The sequence below is a fragment of the Poromitra crassiceps genome, assembly GCF_964638095.1.
Source record: "Poromitra crassiceps genome assembly, chromosome: 3".
NCBI lineage: Eukaryota > Metazoa > Chordata > Actinopteri > Beryciformes > Melamphaidae > Poromitra > Poromitra crassiceps.
Genome location: NC_139625.1, coordinates 83,772,902 through 83,789,725, shown reverse-complemented (window position 1 = coordinate 83,789,725; position 16,824 = coordinate 83,772,902). Strand labels below are relative to the sequence as shown.

The following is a 16,824-nucleotide window of genomic DNA, read 5'->3' as shown; positions in this document are numbered from 1 at the left end:
TGCAGTTGAGGGGGGGGGGGGGGGGGAGCACGCACAGCAGCAGAGCAGCATACACTTCACCCAGACAGACCCAGACATCAGAAAATTAGCTTCAGAGTCAGTGATGTGCTTGAAATGTTTAATTTCACAAAAGGCTCATTATCTCAGCTCGTAGAAAAAAAGGGATGTTTTTGCTTCAATCAAGCTATCTTCTCCGGCTCATAACTAAAGAACGGAAAATGGGATCAATAAACTTTTTTTTGCAGGTGATAGAAGAGAGTCTCATCGTTATTTGTGCGTGTTCAGTGTTTACATAGTAATTATTAAAAAAATTATATGACTGTTTTAAAATGCATTGCGGCCTATGTGGCACAGCAAGCAACCTTTTGCCCAAGGGCCGTGGCACTGAAAGTGTTAATAGATCCATGGCCCCTCCCCGGTTTATTTCTGCTGTTGCTGGTCTGCAAGACAATGTTACATTAGATCAAGAACATCACAACGACGGACTTTGCCAGTGCCTTCTCTTATTTTCCTGAGGGGCTGCAGCAACAGCAGCAGCAACAGCAACAGCAACAGCAACAACAACAACAACAACAACAACAACAACAACAACAACATGGCAGTGGACAGATGTGGCCTCGTGTGTAAATACATCCTCGTCATTCTCAACATCATCTTTGCGGTGGTGGCGTTGGCCTTTTTGGGACTCGGCTTGTGGGTGAGGTTCAGCAACACAAGAGGCATCTTTGAAGTTGTAATTGCGGACCCCAACTCAAGTGTATTTGTTTTCTGTGTGACAGCGCTGTTTACTCTCGGTTCAGTGATGCTGATTTTGGTTGCATTTGGGTTCCACGGTGCCTACAAGGAGAACAGATGTGCTCTGAAAGTGTACTCCGTCCTTCTGGCCCTTCTGGCCGGCGCTGACACCGCAATTGGAATTCTCACCTATAGCAGGAGCGATGAGGCGGGGATGCACGTCACAGAATTCTACGCTAGCATGTATGCTTTGTGTGTGAAGTACGAAATCATTCTCCCCCCACTCACGTTCATCCACAACATGTTCCACTGCTGTGGTCTGATAGATGTGCCGTTGGTGGAGATTGTTAAACAGACGTGCCCCAAACCAGAGACGATCTGGGAGAACGCCCAGCCTACCTCCTGCCCTATAATAATTACAAGGGTGTTTGAAGAAAAAGCACCTCTGGTGATGGGCATCTTCGTTGGAACTGGAGCTCTTCTGATGAGTGCCCTGGTGTGCGCCATTGTCTTCGACATCAAACAGAGCAAGCGATGCCAGAAAGCGACCACAGAGTACTCTGACTGTGACTCTGAAGGGAATACTCTCAGTTCGGCCCTGCACTTCTCTGCCCCATAAACAACAACGCCATTGCTAGAGTTCAGGCTAAGCCAGTAGCCTATATGTTTACATTGTGGCCAAAACACTGATCATCATACATTATTTTCAAGTTCTAAACTTCAGTTAAATGTTATTTGCACGTACATATGGAAAAGGGACCTTTCTTTCTACAAATTCTGTATACTTATGTATTGTGTAACCTTTATGTGTTGTTAGGTCAAAATGGGGGTAATCAATTGTTACTGTGCCACCACAATTATCATCACTGCCATGCCATACACTGGCCAGATAATGAAGTGAAGGGCCTCCTTGATTCTGAGAATATATATTTTGCAGGCTTTCTTTCCCCAGTCAAAGAGTTACCACAAACTGTTAAACATCTATTGTTTACAGCTGATAAGTGCTGCATTCCCGTAAAACTCAGAGAACTGCTAGCCATTGTGCATTTACTTCAACTATTTCTTCCCTCAGGCTCTTTTCTGTTAATCTGACTCCGAGATGGGGCGGTATTGAATTCACAAGTTACAGAATGTGAAGCAAACCCATCCATCTGGCACACCATATACACACATACAGTGCTTAGTGATCACCTTGGGACGGGTCAAATTGATCACTATAAACAGATGATCATTCTAACAATTTTTTTTCTTTTTATTTCTCATGCAGATTACCATTTAATTGACATCTGTATATGTATTACATGAATACAGTATAAAGTAAAGGAATGTTATTGACTTTAAAAATCCATACAGTAAGTTAGGCCTCCAGATGTTTCTGCAGTCTTGCGTAGACAGAGGTGGGACAAGGCCCAGAATGTCACTTTAAGTGGAGCATTGGTCACTATAATCGAATTATTTAAATGGCATGTGTATAGGAATGATTTGGGACCAAGCTTTTTGATGACTATAAGCGGTTGATCACTATAACCGTGATCACTTATAATAAGCGGATTCCACTGTGTATATATAGCTGTGTATGTATTAATTGCATTCTTATTATAAAAGGGAGCATGTGGGCAATGTTCTGTATGTCATAGGCATTGTGACATCATCAGTGATGTCATAAGAGCAAATGTGATGTCATCAGTGATGGGAAGTTGTGACATCATCAGTGATGTCATAAGAGCAAGGGAGCCCGCACAGTGGGCGAGGCAGCAAGTGAGTCTGCACAGCGGTCGAGCTGCAGGGCGGGTGAGCCTCAGAATCGAGCGTGCGAGATGCCTAGTTTTTCAAATATGCCTAACTGTACTACTGTAGTATTGACTATAGCATTGCACTAATTTGAAGTCAAGCAGTGTTGATGCCTTCAAGAAGAGACTGAACAAGCACCTCCTCAGCACGAGACCCTAAAACTCAAGGACTTCTATTTATCATACTTAATCAGTCTCACATATATGTATGAGTAGCTGCAGATCAATGCTAGGCTCTCTGAATGTTGTTCATGAAGCCGGTATCTGTAATAGCATAATAAAAAAAGAAAATAAAAAAAGTTTGCTGTTGAAGAAATAAATGTTCCAAAGAGCTTTCCCCATGGCTTTTCCCGCTCGGTCAAAACATTTCGTGCCCTTATGTTTACAGATTGACAGTTGTCGCCACCTACAGATCAACCAACGTTATGGCAACTGAAACTGACCAGTCAAAGGTTTGGAGACAGCCGATTAAATTTCTCTCCAAAGGCCTTGGAGATGAATCTGCTCATGTTACCGCTACTTTAAAGAATCTAAAATATGAGATAGTTTTGATTGGTCCATTCCATTTTACAGAAAGGCTTTACTATTATTCTATTATGAAAATAGCAAAAATAAAGAAATATGTTCACTGCTCTGAAACCGTTGAGCCTAATTGCGTAAACATATTTTCTGAAATTGGTAATACATGTAATTTATTTAATGTTAAAGTAACAGCTCAGCCTAAAATCCAAATTACATATTTTTCTTCTTACCTGTAGTGCTATTTATCAATCTACATTGTTTTGTCTTATAGTTGCCTGAGTTTTGGAGATATTGGCCCTAGTGATGTCTGCCTTCTCTCCAATACAATGGAACTGGATGGCACTTGGCTTGTGGTACTCAAAATGGCAAAAACGTGCTAGCTGCAGTTTCATGTAGGACTAACAGCTAGCAGGTGTAGTTGGGTCTAAAGAATATTGTTCCTACATGAAACTGCTCACAAGGTTTGTGGATTATCTTGAATAACCGGGTCGTGATTTCTGGAAAGAGACATTGGTGTTGAGTTTTTCAAATCTATGTTTTTGTCGCTTTGAGCACCACAAGCCGAGTGCCATCCAGTTCCATTGTATTGGAGAAAAGGTAGACATCTCTAGGGCCGATATCTCCAAAACTCAGGCAACTAACACAAAACAATGTACCGGTAGATGGATAAATAGCACTACAGGTGAGAGGAAACATACAGTATGTATTTGGGATTTTAGGGTGAGCTGTCCCTTTAAGGTAAAAAACCCTAACCCTAAGGGAAGAACATAGAGCAGTATGGAGTGATGAAATTAATTTTCCTCTTTTAATGAGTCCAGTGAAATATTATACAGTCTATGGAAAATACAAACGGAACTTCACACAGACAAGACTTCACAGTACATTCAGCACCATCATACAATCTATTTACTTAAATCGCCAACATGTAACACCTGAGTATCAATCATAGCCAGTTCTTCATCATTCACCCATTCATCTTCAACGGGTTCAACGACAGATTTGCGAGCCGGAGTCTGTACAGTTTTTAAGGTGCTAGGTGTCCCAGACCTCCGAGGGGGGTTGAATGTCTTCTTTACACATGGAGAGACCGTTGCGGCCTGGTAGCAAAGCGGCGGTGGAGTGGAGATACGAGACAGATAGTCCAGAGCTCTTCTTCTCTTCTGGCTTTTCGGGTCTTTCTCAGCTGAACAGTTTGCTGGAGGGGGGTTCCTGCTCAGAGGCGTGAAGGAGCCAAAGCTTTGCATTGGCTGCTGAGCTGTCACCTGCAGGACAAAAAGACTCAAATGTTCAGCAAAATGAAGAGGTAACAGAGCAAACGCAACAATGAACAGTGTCAAATATACCATATTGAATACATTTTACAAAAACTCACGCAGGTCCTTGTGTCTTGTCTTCTGTCCGTTATACAGCCCGGAGTTCTCGGGTGCAGAGCTGGAGAAGAGACAGCACTCCGGCCGTCAGACTGGACGAAATGTGAAAGTCTCTCCTCAGCAACTGTAAAGAAGTTCTCGTCACCCTGAAATCACACAATGAAAACTACACAGTCAGCTTTCTTTCCATAGAGACAGTCCGCATGTCTGGGAACCCCACAAAATGTTAAACGGCTGGCGCGCGAGTGGGGTAAAACCGCCCATATATCTCATGGGCTGACTCACCAAAAGACGGTGCTGCGTCTCTAAACTACAGGTTTGGGGGTTCTAGAGCAGAACACAAGACGTCTGCTCAGCTGTGCGTTTACTGCTGTGGTTAAATCCCTGATCGTGTCTGCCTGGGCTGGGCTATCAGCTAAATTCTAACTTTGCTGAATGGATAGAACGGGGGTTTTTACCCCACACTGACCACGCCCCCAGCCAGGCTGAGCCAGCTAAACCAGCGTCTATGATGAGACGTGGCCTCAACCTATAGCCTTTTATTTCGCCATTGAAAATGGGATAAAAACACAAGTTATGGTCATGCTTTTCAACACTTTTTATTCTGTATTTAGAATTTGGGAAGGGGAAACGGGAAATTAAGCTCTGGTGGGTTCCATCCAAGGCACGCATGGAGGCCCAGAGGTCATGCATTTAACCCTTCAACTATCTCTGGGTGACTCAACAATCATGTTGACATATTTTTACCTTTTGATCTGAGACCACCATCTGGGCATTCAAATCTGACCTGAAAATATCCATTATACAGGTATGTCTCATATGTACAGGCTATATAGGCTTCTGATGATGGTAGAAATGTTTCCATTCAACTGTCAAGTGAAGTTCACCATAACACATCTGATGGCAAATAAAGGCTTCCTTATTGTAGAAAGAACTTAGCTAAGTCAAAAATAAAAACAGCTCTGCAAGAAACTGAAGTCTTTAAACCGTTGATTAATATTAAAGTTGTTATTGTTCTCAAATGTTAATGCTGACCATACGTCATGTTGGCGGAGTGCAAAAATGCACTTTGCAAAATATTAATACACAATCTAATGGCCATACAACACAGATGGGAGACTTATACTTATATTTCTTGCAGCTATGATGCATAGATATTTTTGACAGCATTTGACTGTAGTGTACACCTTACTACGTTACTTAGCAAATTAGTTTATATTGCTGTTTAGCACAGCGTTTCTTTATGGACAAAAAGTTTCCTCGTCAAGTGAGCGTAAAATCTTTTTCGGTCATATTGAGATGAGATGATGAGATATACTTTATTGTCCCGAGGGAAATTTGTCTTGGGCAAAGTGCAATAGTTCACATAAGCGTTTTAAAACAGATACAGACGACACATATTAGCAGCGTTTGTACATTCAATTGAAGCAACAGTCACTCACACTGTAGGTATAGCTGACCTAGAGTCAGCTTAACCATAGTAGGGAGCAAATTCAATAAATTAGAAAATAAATACAAATAGAAGCATATTCATCATGAGTACTAATCGCAGGTCACACCAAGTAACAATACAATAATACATCGTAGGACCGGAATATAAGTGCACAATCACCAGTATGGTAATAAAAGTATCACAGTTAAGAGCAATGCAGATGTCCAATAACCATCATAAAAGTCTAACTCCACTAAGTGCTATGAACAATGTGATGATTGTTCAGTAGACCTATAGAAGTGGGCAGAAAGGAAAACTTAAACCTGTTGCTCTTGCAACGAATCGCCCTATAGCGTCTGCCTGAAGGTAGCAGCTCGTACTCTGAAGTCAGAATGTGTGATTGAGGAACTTCTGCCATTTCCAATCAGCATTTCTAATTTGATGCATCAAAATTTGCATAAAAATACCTGGACTTAATCAGGTAATGCGATCCTGATCACTTCAGATCTAAGGTTCAAAAGGTGCAAGTAAAATCAGACTTAAGAGCATCCATCCCTGCCAGCTAATGTGTCCTTACTACAATCAGTGGATGGTAAAGATTGCATTGAAATAACAAACATATTGGTATTGTTAGGGGACATTCAGACCAAAAGCGTTTTTGGAGCTGCCAGCGTCTTTCTGCAATCCATTCTCTATGTAAGGACGCGCTAGACGTGCTCCTCTTTTAATGAACGCACCTGGCGTTTCAGCGCTGGTGGCGTCTGTTGTTTTTGGAGGAGCGCTGTGGGCGTTTTAAAGCTGAAAAAAGTTGAACATTAGAGGAAAAGCGCGCTGCTCGGGTTTTCCACTCCTCCTACCTTCTCTCCTCCCGAGGGATTCAGCACCTCCGCTGCTGCCAGAATTGGCAATCATCTGGCTTTCATGTTGACAGTCAACAACATCAAACAGACAAAACCAGCTGGCTACCGTCCTTGTGGTCGTTGTGTTCTGATCTGTACTGCACGCGACTGCAGGGGAAAATAAACGGAGCGCAAAAAACCCGCTCCGTGCACAATGGAAGCGCTCTCAACACAATTTTCATACCGTTCTGACTGAAAAAAACGCTTTTAGTGTGAATGTCCCCTTACGATTTTTCGGCTATATTATACCTGGACCAGGTTTCTGAGTTGGGTGAAGGCTTCCCGTAGATGTACGTCCTTGGGGTTTGTGGAGAACAGGGTCAGATCTCCTGCATACAGGGCAGGGATAGGAGACGAGGACTGAGCTCCCAGCTGAAGGTTGCTCAGAGCCAACAGTACCAGTGGCTTCACCATGTCTTCCAAGCCAGACTGAGCAAAGCTGGTCCAGCAGCGCACTTTCACAAAGTTCAGCTTCCCATCAACCAGGTACAACACAGGGAAGGAACCTGTGTTCAAAATCCGTCACACAACATTTCAATAATCAATACAGTAAACGTTTCAATAAACGATGCAGTAAGGATAGCAACTGAAGCAGAACAAAAATGGCCTACCCTGTCCATCTATGATAGAGATGATATATCCAACGACATCAACCTCTCCACACAGTGGGTGGAATTCGGGACTTCGAAGATCAAGAAAACTGGCAGATATCCTAGGCTGGAAATGCACTGATAGCCATTCCTGTGAGGCCTGAACAATAAAGCAAATAATACATCTGAGAAAATGTGTGTGGTCTGTTTACATTAATATAGTAGTAGTATGTATACTTCTATATGCAGATTATGTGTGTGGCACAGGTAGTTTATTTTTATAGTACCTGTAGGTCCTGAAACTGTGTTTTCTTCGTGGCAGTGAACTGAACAGCTGCAATACCAGCTCGTTTTTTTCCTTCAGAAGCGGTGAGGTTATAGACTCTATATCGACATCCTTCCTTCAGCAAAGACTGCAGATCGCTGGAAGGTCGCCAAAGGTTCAGTAGGTGAACTGAAAGCAGGAGAAAACTGGAGTTCAAATCAAGTGCATCAATATATGGAATATAGACGGAGAACCTAATGGCAAGGCTTGCATTAGAGCACATGTCAAACTCCAGGCCCGCGGGACGAATCCGGCCTGGCACCTAATTTGATGTGGCCCGTGAGAGCTAGCAAAAATACAATTTGCGCAATATAATTCTATGGCTTTGATTCATTGAGACCTGTCATTCTTCCTCTGAGCCAAACGGCGGTGGCCGTAGGGGAGACCAGGGGCAATTGAATATATATATATATATATATATATATATATATATATATATATATATATATATATATATATATATATATATATATATATATATACATACATACACACACATACATACAATACATACATACATACCGGTATATACATACATATAAAAACAAATATATATATATATATATATATATATATAAAAAATATGTATATATATATATTGTTATTCTTTTTACATTTTCCCTAACTCACAGACATCTTCAAATACAGCAGTTGTCAAGCATGAACATCCCACTTCAGCTTCATCCACATTATGTCCAGAACCATTTTTGAATTATTATTCTCTTACCAACCAATATACATTTTGAATTTGAAATGTTCCTTGTAGACTACACAAACTGAAAATGGTGTTATGATGACTTTATTACTTATACTACTTTGTATATATCTTTTTTCTAATGAATTGTAATTATTGTATAATAATAGTTATAGTACTGGTTGCCTGCCATTCTCTTTCCTATAATTCTGCTTTCAGAGCTAGTTATTAATTATTGTTATTATTTTATTACTATAAAACAATAATCGAATCAGAGGCAATTATGTATTACGATAACAAGTAGGCTAGATACATTTATATGGTGTTACATTTACAACTGTGCCTTTGAGGGCAACCATAATGCTGATGTGGCCCAGGATGAAATGGAGTTTGGCACCCCTGCAGTGGAGAATAAGAGTAAAAGTCATTATTAGTATTGAGCTGAATAGAACAAAAGAAATACCACTCGTGCCAAGATGGTCCCTGACGTCAGCGATGCACAGTTTCCATACAGGAGTCACATCTCGTTTGGGACAGCTCCCGTCGCCCTCCTGTGCGTTCTCCAGGGCTCGACGGTACCGTTCCTGCAGTTCAGCCTGCCTTTTCTCTACCAGAGAGCGCCTGTAGGTATGTAGAGTCTCCAACTGCTGTTCACTCAAATCAGCCTTGCACACAAAAGAATAAGTATGCGACTGAAATTCCAGAGCAATACAGTGCAACAAGTTATCTTGTTAACTGAGAAACCCAGTGTATGTCAGGTCAGAGTCTCTCACCTCCAGGTAAAGTGGGTCTTTCTCCACCGCTTCATGCAGCTCCTCTCCATCCTGCAGACTCTCAATATCCTGACGACTGAGGGTCCGTCTTCTACCTCGAGGTTTGTTAATACCTACAAGATCATGACTTTTTAAAACCAATTCCATTTTAGCCAATACATGACACGCACAATTAAAATAAATGCCCTACCTTTCTCCTCCTTTTCAAATTCAGTCTGAATCTTGGCAAAAAGGATCTCCATTGTTTTGTGCTTGCTGCTGTTGTAGCGTCTCGCCTCCTTCTCCTCTGCACGGTCACAACGGAACGCAAAGCCTCCATCTGATTTCCTCTCCATCCACTGGGAAAAAATTACAAGCACACTGTCAAAAACGATCGTAAAATTAACAGCCAGTAGTCAGTATGCTGAATGCAACAACACTAAACGCACCTGGATGGGGTAGCTTCTCAGTATGACAATATCCACACATCCTACTGAGCCGCCATTGCTGTACAAACAAGAGACGGGAAGCAGGAATGGCCGGGGATCCCTGTGGAATCCCAGCTTAGTATCCCATCGCGCTGGTCTGCTGCTATTGGCACAAATCTTAAAACAAAAACGATCAGTCAGCTTGGTCTGTGTGGATAGGCAGAACAACTTGTGTATTACTTGTTTTGCTTGGGACAGTACCTTTAACATGAGAGATTCGGGTGCCTCTAGAGGCGGGCAGGCGTCTTGGGACCCCACCAGCTCGGCTCCATGGATGATCAACTTCCCACCAACGGCCAGTCGTCCCGTGTGAAGCATGGCAGTCAAGGGGACGTCCAGCTGGGCTTTAATGGCATACCATCCATCCGTTAACCAAACCACTGCAACTGGGTTCTCAACCTTGGTATCAGCACCTTGTGGGGTCTTGACGTCACTCCGACTCGGTCTGGTCCGGTTGTGACCCCTGGAGACGACTCCGCTAACACAGAGAACCAGGGTTTTGGCTGCTGTGTCGTCCTTTTCCATGATCTTTCTCAGAGCCGGCCTGCGACTGTGGTCCACCTCTACATCATATCTGACAAAATAAGCAAACACGTAGCAGAACAAACATTGATACTATCACTATTATCACATTTAATTTAATGACTACTACTGTTCTTCATGTGCCAAAATGTGTACTTTTATAGCAAAATGACGTTGAATTGATTTTTGTTATATGCTTATAAAAGACTGGAGATATGTTTAAGAAAAGATGGATTCTCTGTGGATCAACTATTTTGTGAAGTCTATGCAAAATGTCAATAGCTATGTATGATACCAGAGTTTGTTTGTTTGTGTAGGACTATGCTTCTTACGGCGGGTTCACACACACGCCTAGAGCGACGCTTTAAGCAACGCATAAGGAACGCATAAAATTTAGGCGTCCTTGTTAACAGAAGAGAGCGTTCACACATACCGCTGCCACGCTGCGCTGAAGCCACGCTCACGCTGCGCCTACGCTGCGCTGCATTTATCGTTTAGGCGTCTGTTCTATTTTTCAGCATTAACGAGTGCATAGTAGGAGAGCTGTCCTTCATGTGTTCCTCTATTAACGTCTTTTCTGTCAGATGTATATATACCCCCCCTGTCTCAATGCATGTATCACTCATGGTGTTGATGACTCATAGTCACATGATTACCCGAGGAAAAATAACAATTACAGCCGGCCAGGAAATAGACAGACATCGTCACTTGCACATTACAATAAAAAATAGGTTTATATTACTCACCCATGCTATAAATCAGATCTGAAAAGTGTAAAAAACCACTGCTCATGTGATCAGCGTAGCGCAGAGCGGGGCTTCAGTGTGGCGTCCTGTGTGAACGCAAATAGGCGCCTAGCGTGCATGAAGCAATGCCTATATGCCTAGGCGTAGCTTAAAGCGTAGCTTTAAGCGTCGCTTAAGGCGTATGTGTGAACCAAGGGTTATACTCCCCCACCCCCACCCAACAAAACCTAAACCCATGACGACCCCCCCCCCCCACCCCAAGGGGAGAATTCATACAGAAGCCAATTTCTGAAGTCAAAAGAATCCTATATGAGCCCATAAATGGTGACTATAGAGCAGTGGTTCTCAAATGGGGGTCCGGGGGCCCCCAGGGGTCCTTGAGGGTGTTCCAGGGGGTCCCCAGCCAAAAGAGGGGTAATTTATTTGAGCTATAATTCCATTCATAAGTAACACAATGACTATTTTGGTCATGGCATGGTTTTTATACACTTTCTGTAATAAAACATCTAAAAGCATCAATCTTATTATCATAATGGGGTCCGTGGGACAAAATCCTATGAAATGGGGTTCCGTGGTCTAATTTTTGTCAGTTTAGGGGTCCTTAATGTGAAAAAATCTGAGAACCACTGCTATTCATAGTATTCCCATGATGTCACAAGCATTTTCCTACCAATATGGCGCTACAATACACACAGCTCATTGGCTGTTTGTGTCACTTGATTGTACTCACCTGTTAATTGATTACAATCACTTGTTATTTTCCAACCAAGATGGCCATGTGGTGATGTAACAGAATACTATATCGACATTGGACTATGCCATCATAAATCTACAGGACCATCAGACCACAACCACCATTCACCAGCCACCTAATCTAAACATTCCAGGGTTAGTGCAGGTATGTCAGTAGTAGTATGTAACAATCACACTATTTCTATTTCTACTACTACAACTACATACTAAATTTGAATCATACATACCTGTACTTGAGTTGTAGGAGAACTTGCTCTGGGTTGAGACAGAGACTGCCCATTGTTCCCGGAAAAGATCTTTCCATGGATGCCTGCTTCCACACTATCCACCGGTAGTGATTGTACACCCATTCCTCGCTGATCAGTTTAGGATCCACGCCTGGGGTGTCACATAATGATCTGTGGACAGTGTAGGACAACACGAACGAGAGTCAGTACAACCTGCTGCATCTGCAGCATTACAATCAGTTCAACAATGTTAAAGTCCGATTTATACCTATAGAACTCTTCTTTCCCTGCAGTCCCGTCATTCCTCGGGATCAGCCATCCTCCATCAGCAAGCTGAACGCCACCTCCATCTATGAATAATTCCCGTTTGAAGAAATGCTGGAAATTGAAGCGGAAAGATCCTGCAGTCTCACTAGTGATCTCGGCCACATGCCGATGCACTCCATAGCCATACAGCTGAAAAGAAAAGAAGAGAAAAATGAATTGTTTACATCAAACATATTTAATTTTCAACCATCTAAACTAAAAAAGTAAAGCGATGTGTAGCAATATCAGTTTCTTGAACGTTATCTATAGCGAGTAAAACCTCAAAAGCACAGTTGCAATGCTGCTGGCCTTGCCTGTTTTGGGGTGTGCTGGGCAGGGGACCGTCCATTTACTGCATCCTTTAAGGGGATCCTATCCACCCCTGAGGTTTTAGCGAGAAACAAGCTCCCGGGTAGAGGACGAATGGTCTGACGCTTCTTTTTCCTGAGTCTCATGTCCTGCATATCCCGCGCAAGCTGGAAGTTCTGAATATTCTGAACCATGTCTGTTAATAGAGCAAAACACATTGTTATTGTATATCATGTTATACAGTGTATTATATTGACCTCATCGGGGGCGGGGGGGTTACCTTGACTTCTAGATAATCTGTCCTCCACACCTGATGTCTGTGCAGGATAATCCTCTGTCCCATGGCCAAAAGGAAGATTTTGATGATTCTTAAGTTCGTTATCGGCAGTTTCACCTACGGCGGATGTCTGAATATCTTCTTTGCCGTTACTTTCAGTTACTTCTGTAAGGCTTTGTGTTTTCTTAGTGGGTGGGACATACGTGTCGGTTGTAGTAGGCGTTGCATAGGGATGTTGGCATTTATCTGCCTTTGTCTGTGGCTTAGTTGAGCTCTCTTTGACAAGAATTCTTTGTTTTTTGAAAGGAGGGTTAAACACAGGAGGTGTTCTTTTGTCGTCTTTTGGCGTATTACTCTTGGGTGTCTCCGTCATCGTTTTCTTATGGAATGGAGGAACAAACGTTGACATCTTGGAATGTGAAGGACTACCTTCTCCAATGGTTGGATGTGGTTTTGCTAGGACTGGCTCTCTCGTTTGCAATCTGGTTTCCATATAGGTTTTTCCATCTCTGTAAGATTAAAAAGTGAGATATCAGTGGGTTGATAACTTTTGCGATAATTGCTTGACAACATTTCACAGGCGGCTCACCTGTAAGGCTTGGTGATGTTTGGATGAAGAGAGATGCTGTACTTGAAAACTCTCCGGTCTTTCGTTATACCTTAATCAAGTAAAATATACATTTTCAAGTCATTTCAGTTAGACTTCATATATGCAGGCTACAGGTAATAAGTTACACCGCCAGTGATTTACCATCTGGACAACTTTTTGCAGCATGGAGTGTTGACCCTCTCGGACTATCCACAGTTCTGTCGAATTCTTCCAATAATCGTCTTTTCAGGGGAGGTTGACCTAGAAAATTGTGAAACAGAAAGAAAGAAAAAACAATGCAAATGTTTGAATGCAAAATGCTAGGGCTGCACATTCATTGAGTTTAATCATATGTCAACATTTAAACTGATTTTGCAACAGCAATTCAACAAAATATATGTTATCTATTTCAGCCATCATCACACAGTCCTAAAAGATTAACATTAAACAATTTGAATTTCTGGTGTGGTTATTCAGTTTGATTGAATTACTGCATTCAAATAGAGCCACTTACCAGTCGTATCTGCATCCTCTACTGGTCTTTTCCCTATTCCTTTTCGTGTCTCTCCAGATCCATTGCTGGACTCAGGCTTATCTTGCAGCGGCATGTTTTCTAAAGTCATGGTAAGACTCTGGCCAGCTAGATCCTCATCGTCTAACAAAGCCTTCGTGCAGTCCATGGCTTCCTGTGCAAAGAGCTTCTGCTGGGTGTCAGTGCAGCCACTGAGGTGAAGTGATTGAAAGTTTAGCAGCGATGATGGCACCTCTGGCCTTGTGAACTGATGCGTCAGCGAATCACTGCGGCTGGTCTGATCCATTCTGCAGTCCACCATTCCTGCCCTTTTCTCTCCAGGCCTTCCAAGGAGGTTGTCCTCCTCTGATGGTGGAATTATGCCGTCTTTGAACTTAAATGTTTCTTGAGGTGCCTTCTTTGACACAGAATCACATTTGCCACTTGCTGTGCTAAAACTGCAACCACGCACACCTGGCTTTCTAAAAGTCTCTTTTACACAGTCAGTCTCCTTCTTACTGGCTGTGGTGAGATCCAAGTTGGATTCCAAAACATTCATGTTTGACAGATCAGACCTATGGGTGTCAAGTGAGCTTGTCGAGTAAGACCTTGGAGTCATTGTAGAATCTGAACTCCCACCATCAGCAAATTCATTCAAAAGGTTCTTTGCTTGTAGAAGATCTTTCTCTGAGACGTGAACTTTTCTTCCCCTGGCAGTTGTGAAAGCACAATTTATTTTCTCTGTAGTATGTTGAGCATATTCCAGGTTTGCATCAGTCTTCCTTGTGTCTGAAACAGTTGGGATCTCTGTGTTGAGACTGATGTCATTGAAAAGCATTTTTGCCTTTTGTAGGGCCTCAGATGAAAATGCTACTGGCTTTCCACTGGCTGCAAAAAATCCACTATTCCTTGGTGGTGCGTCATGCATTTTGGGATGTATTGGCCTTTTTTCCTTTTCATCCTCAACTCCATCATATTCATTCAACATGGCTTTGGCGTTCTTAAGAGCCGTAGTTGAAATGGCTACGCCTTTGCCACTGGCTGTCTGAAATCCACCTTTTTGTGGTGTTTCCTTTTCATCACCAACATCAGCACCTTTTTGTGGTGGTGGTGGTGGTGAAGCCTGAATTGGACTGGGTAGATGACCTGTTCTTGAGGCGTTTGCTTTTTGTCTCTGTTGTTGGTTTCTGTCCTCAAATTCACCACATTCATTCAAAAGAAACTTTGCTTTTGTCATTGCATCATCAGACACAGATACCTTCTTTCCACTGGCTGCAAAAAATCCACTATTCCTTGGTGGTGCATCATGCATTTTGGGATGTATTGGCCTTTTTTCCTTTTCATCCTCAACTCCATCATATTCATTCAACATGGCTTTGGCTTTCTTAAGAGCTGTAGTTGAAATGGTTACGCCTTTGCCACTGGCTGTCTGAAATCCACCTTTTTGTGGTCTTTCCTTTTCATCACCAACATCAGCACCTTTTTGTGGTGGTGAAGCCTGAATTGGACTGGGTAGATGACCTGTTCTTGAGGTGTTTGCTTTTTGTCTCTGTTGTTGGTTTCTGTCCTCAAATTCATCACATTCGTTCAAAATAAACTTTGCTTTTGTCATTGCATCATCAGACACAGATACTTTCTTTCCACTGGCTGTACAGAAACCCCTGGTATTGCTCAATCTACAGATGACAGAGGCACCAATACTCTTCGATGTTGTGGGCAAGGCTGAAGAGAGTGGCTTTGCGATCAAAGATGGGTTTCCATGGAAAGAAGCTGCATTAGTCAAAGCCAATGTCTTCTTAAAACCACCATTATGTATCTGCTCATCATCAAGGCGTAGTAGCTTTGCATTGTCGGCAGCTGGTCCGACATTTTCAAATCCAGTGTAACCTTTGACAGATTCTTCAAAAGTGTTCAAGTTATAAGAGTTTTTCTTATCCCGCACACTTCCAGTCACAGGTAATATAGACTGCTTATGTTTTGACATGCCATCACCATTGTCCATAACATCACAGTCTTTGAAGAAAGCATTTGTCTCTTGAATAGCTTTTGTCGAGATGGCGATCCCTTTTCCACTGGCCATCTGGAACCCTTTTTGACATGTAGTTGTGTCCATTTTGCTGTTTTCAAGCTCATAACTTTCTGTAGTGTGTTCATCATTTCGAATGCCTGAGATCCTTCCATCTGAACAAAGAGTTTCTGTCAGATTTGGAAAACAGACTTTAGTCTTCTCCCTAGTGTTAATATTATGGTTATCTGTGAACATAGAGTCACCTTCTTTACTATGCAAAAAGTCATTGTTGCGAGTGGTCACAATATCATTGTCATCAGTATGTGAGATGGTCACAGGATTCTCCTCTAAATCTGAAAATAAAGCTCTAGCTTTGTTCAGACATTTGTTGGAAACGTTCAAAACATTTCCTCCAGCAGTTTGAAAGCCCACACCAAACATCAAGGGATTTTTCTTCTCGGGCTTGTTTGTTTCACAGTGTCCAGCTTTGTCCAGTGTAGTCGGAACAATACTGGCGAGGCCTTCAGAGGTCTGCTTGGAAATGGGAAATGCCTCGCCAGATGAGCCATTTTCTGTTTTCGCTGCACTACAGAATGGCATACCAGTGGATGCACTTTTCATGATAGTTGCCTTAAAACTTGTTTTACCATGGGAAATTGAGCTCACTCTGTCAGGTGACATATCTGCCAAATGCTTTTCAGCATCTGAACTAAAGCTGTCATCAAAATCTATACCTTTGAGAAAATCATGGTCTAGTTCTTTGTCAGCTCTTTGGGGGGGAGGAGGGGCGTCATCTTGAGAATGTTGGTTTTGCGTGGCAGTTTTGAACTGTGTAAATTCAAACTGGGTATCTGCCTCTTCCAAAAGACTGCATATGTCTGTGACATCAGCTTTTTGTGAAGCTGTCAAAAGGCACTGGATATCTCCACACTTTACCCTGGAAGGAGGCAGGGTAGAGATGCTGTTTTCCACTGATTCA

At 42.4% G+C, this 16,824-nt stretch overlaps 2 protein-coding genes across 2 annotated transcripts; one reads left to right on the top strand and one right to left on the bottom strand.

The window, feature by feature from the left end:
• Positions 1-595: 595 nt before the first annotated feature.
• Positions 596-1,354, top strand: LOC310773310 (CD9 antigen-like; the record flags this gene model as incomplete). The annotated part of the gene is made up of 1 exon (XM_083633186.1): positions 596-1,354. One exon carries the CDS (start codon positions 596-598, stop codon positions 1,352-1,354), a length of 759 nt encoding a protein of 252 aa, XP_083489312.1.
• Positions 1,355-3,875: 2,521 nt separating this feature from the next.
• On the bottom strand, positions 3,876-13,494 carry LOC310772594 (breast cancer type 2 susceptibility protein-like). Its single transcript, XM_083632432.1, has 16 exons — positions 13,489-13,494; positions 13,327-13,396; positions 12,741-13,246; positions 12,466-12,656; positions 12,114-12,301; positions 11,846-12,016; positions 9,799-10,171; positions 9,559-9,714; positions 9,321-9,468; positions 9,131-9,243; positions 8,821-9,022; positions 7,626-7,792; positions 7,360-7,498; positions 6,998-7,254; positions 4,420-4,563; positions 3,876-4,309 (listed from the first exon to the last, which is right to left on the bottom strand). Exons 3-16 carry the CDS (start codon positions 13,228-13,230, stop codon positions 3,950-3,952), a joined length of 3,099 nt encoding a protein of 1,032 aa, XP_083488558.1. The 5' UTR covers positions 13,231-13,246; positions 13,327-13,396; positions 13,489-13,494; the 3' UTR covers positions 3,876-3,949.
• Positions 13,495-16,824: the final 3,330 nt, after the last annotated feature.

What these genes read in the sequence shown, in the direction of transcription:
- LOC310772594 (XM_083632432.1), bottom strand. Translation starts at nt 13,230, where the DNA reads ATGGAAACCAGATTGCAAACGAGAGAGCCAGTCCTAGCAAAACCACAT. An exon ending in GGACCATCTTGGCACGAGTG is followed by an intron (nt 7,793 to 8,820) that starts GTATTTCTTTTG and finishes TCCTGCTTTCAG; the next exon opens with TTCACCTACTGAACCTTTGG. An exon ending in CACAGTTTCAGGACCTACAG is followed by an intron (nt 7,499 to 7,625) that starts GTACTATAAAAA and finishes TTTATTGTTCAG; the next exon opens with GCCTCACAGGAATGGCTATC.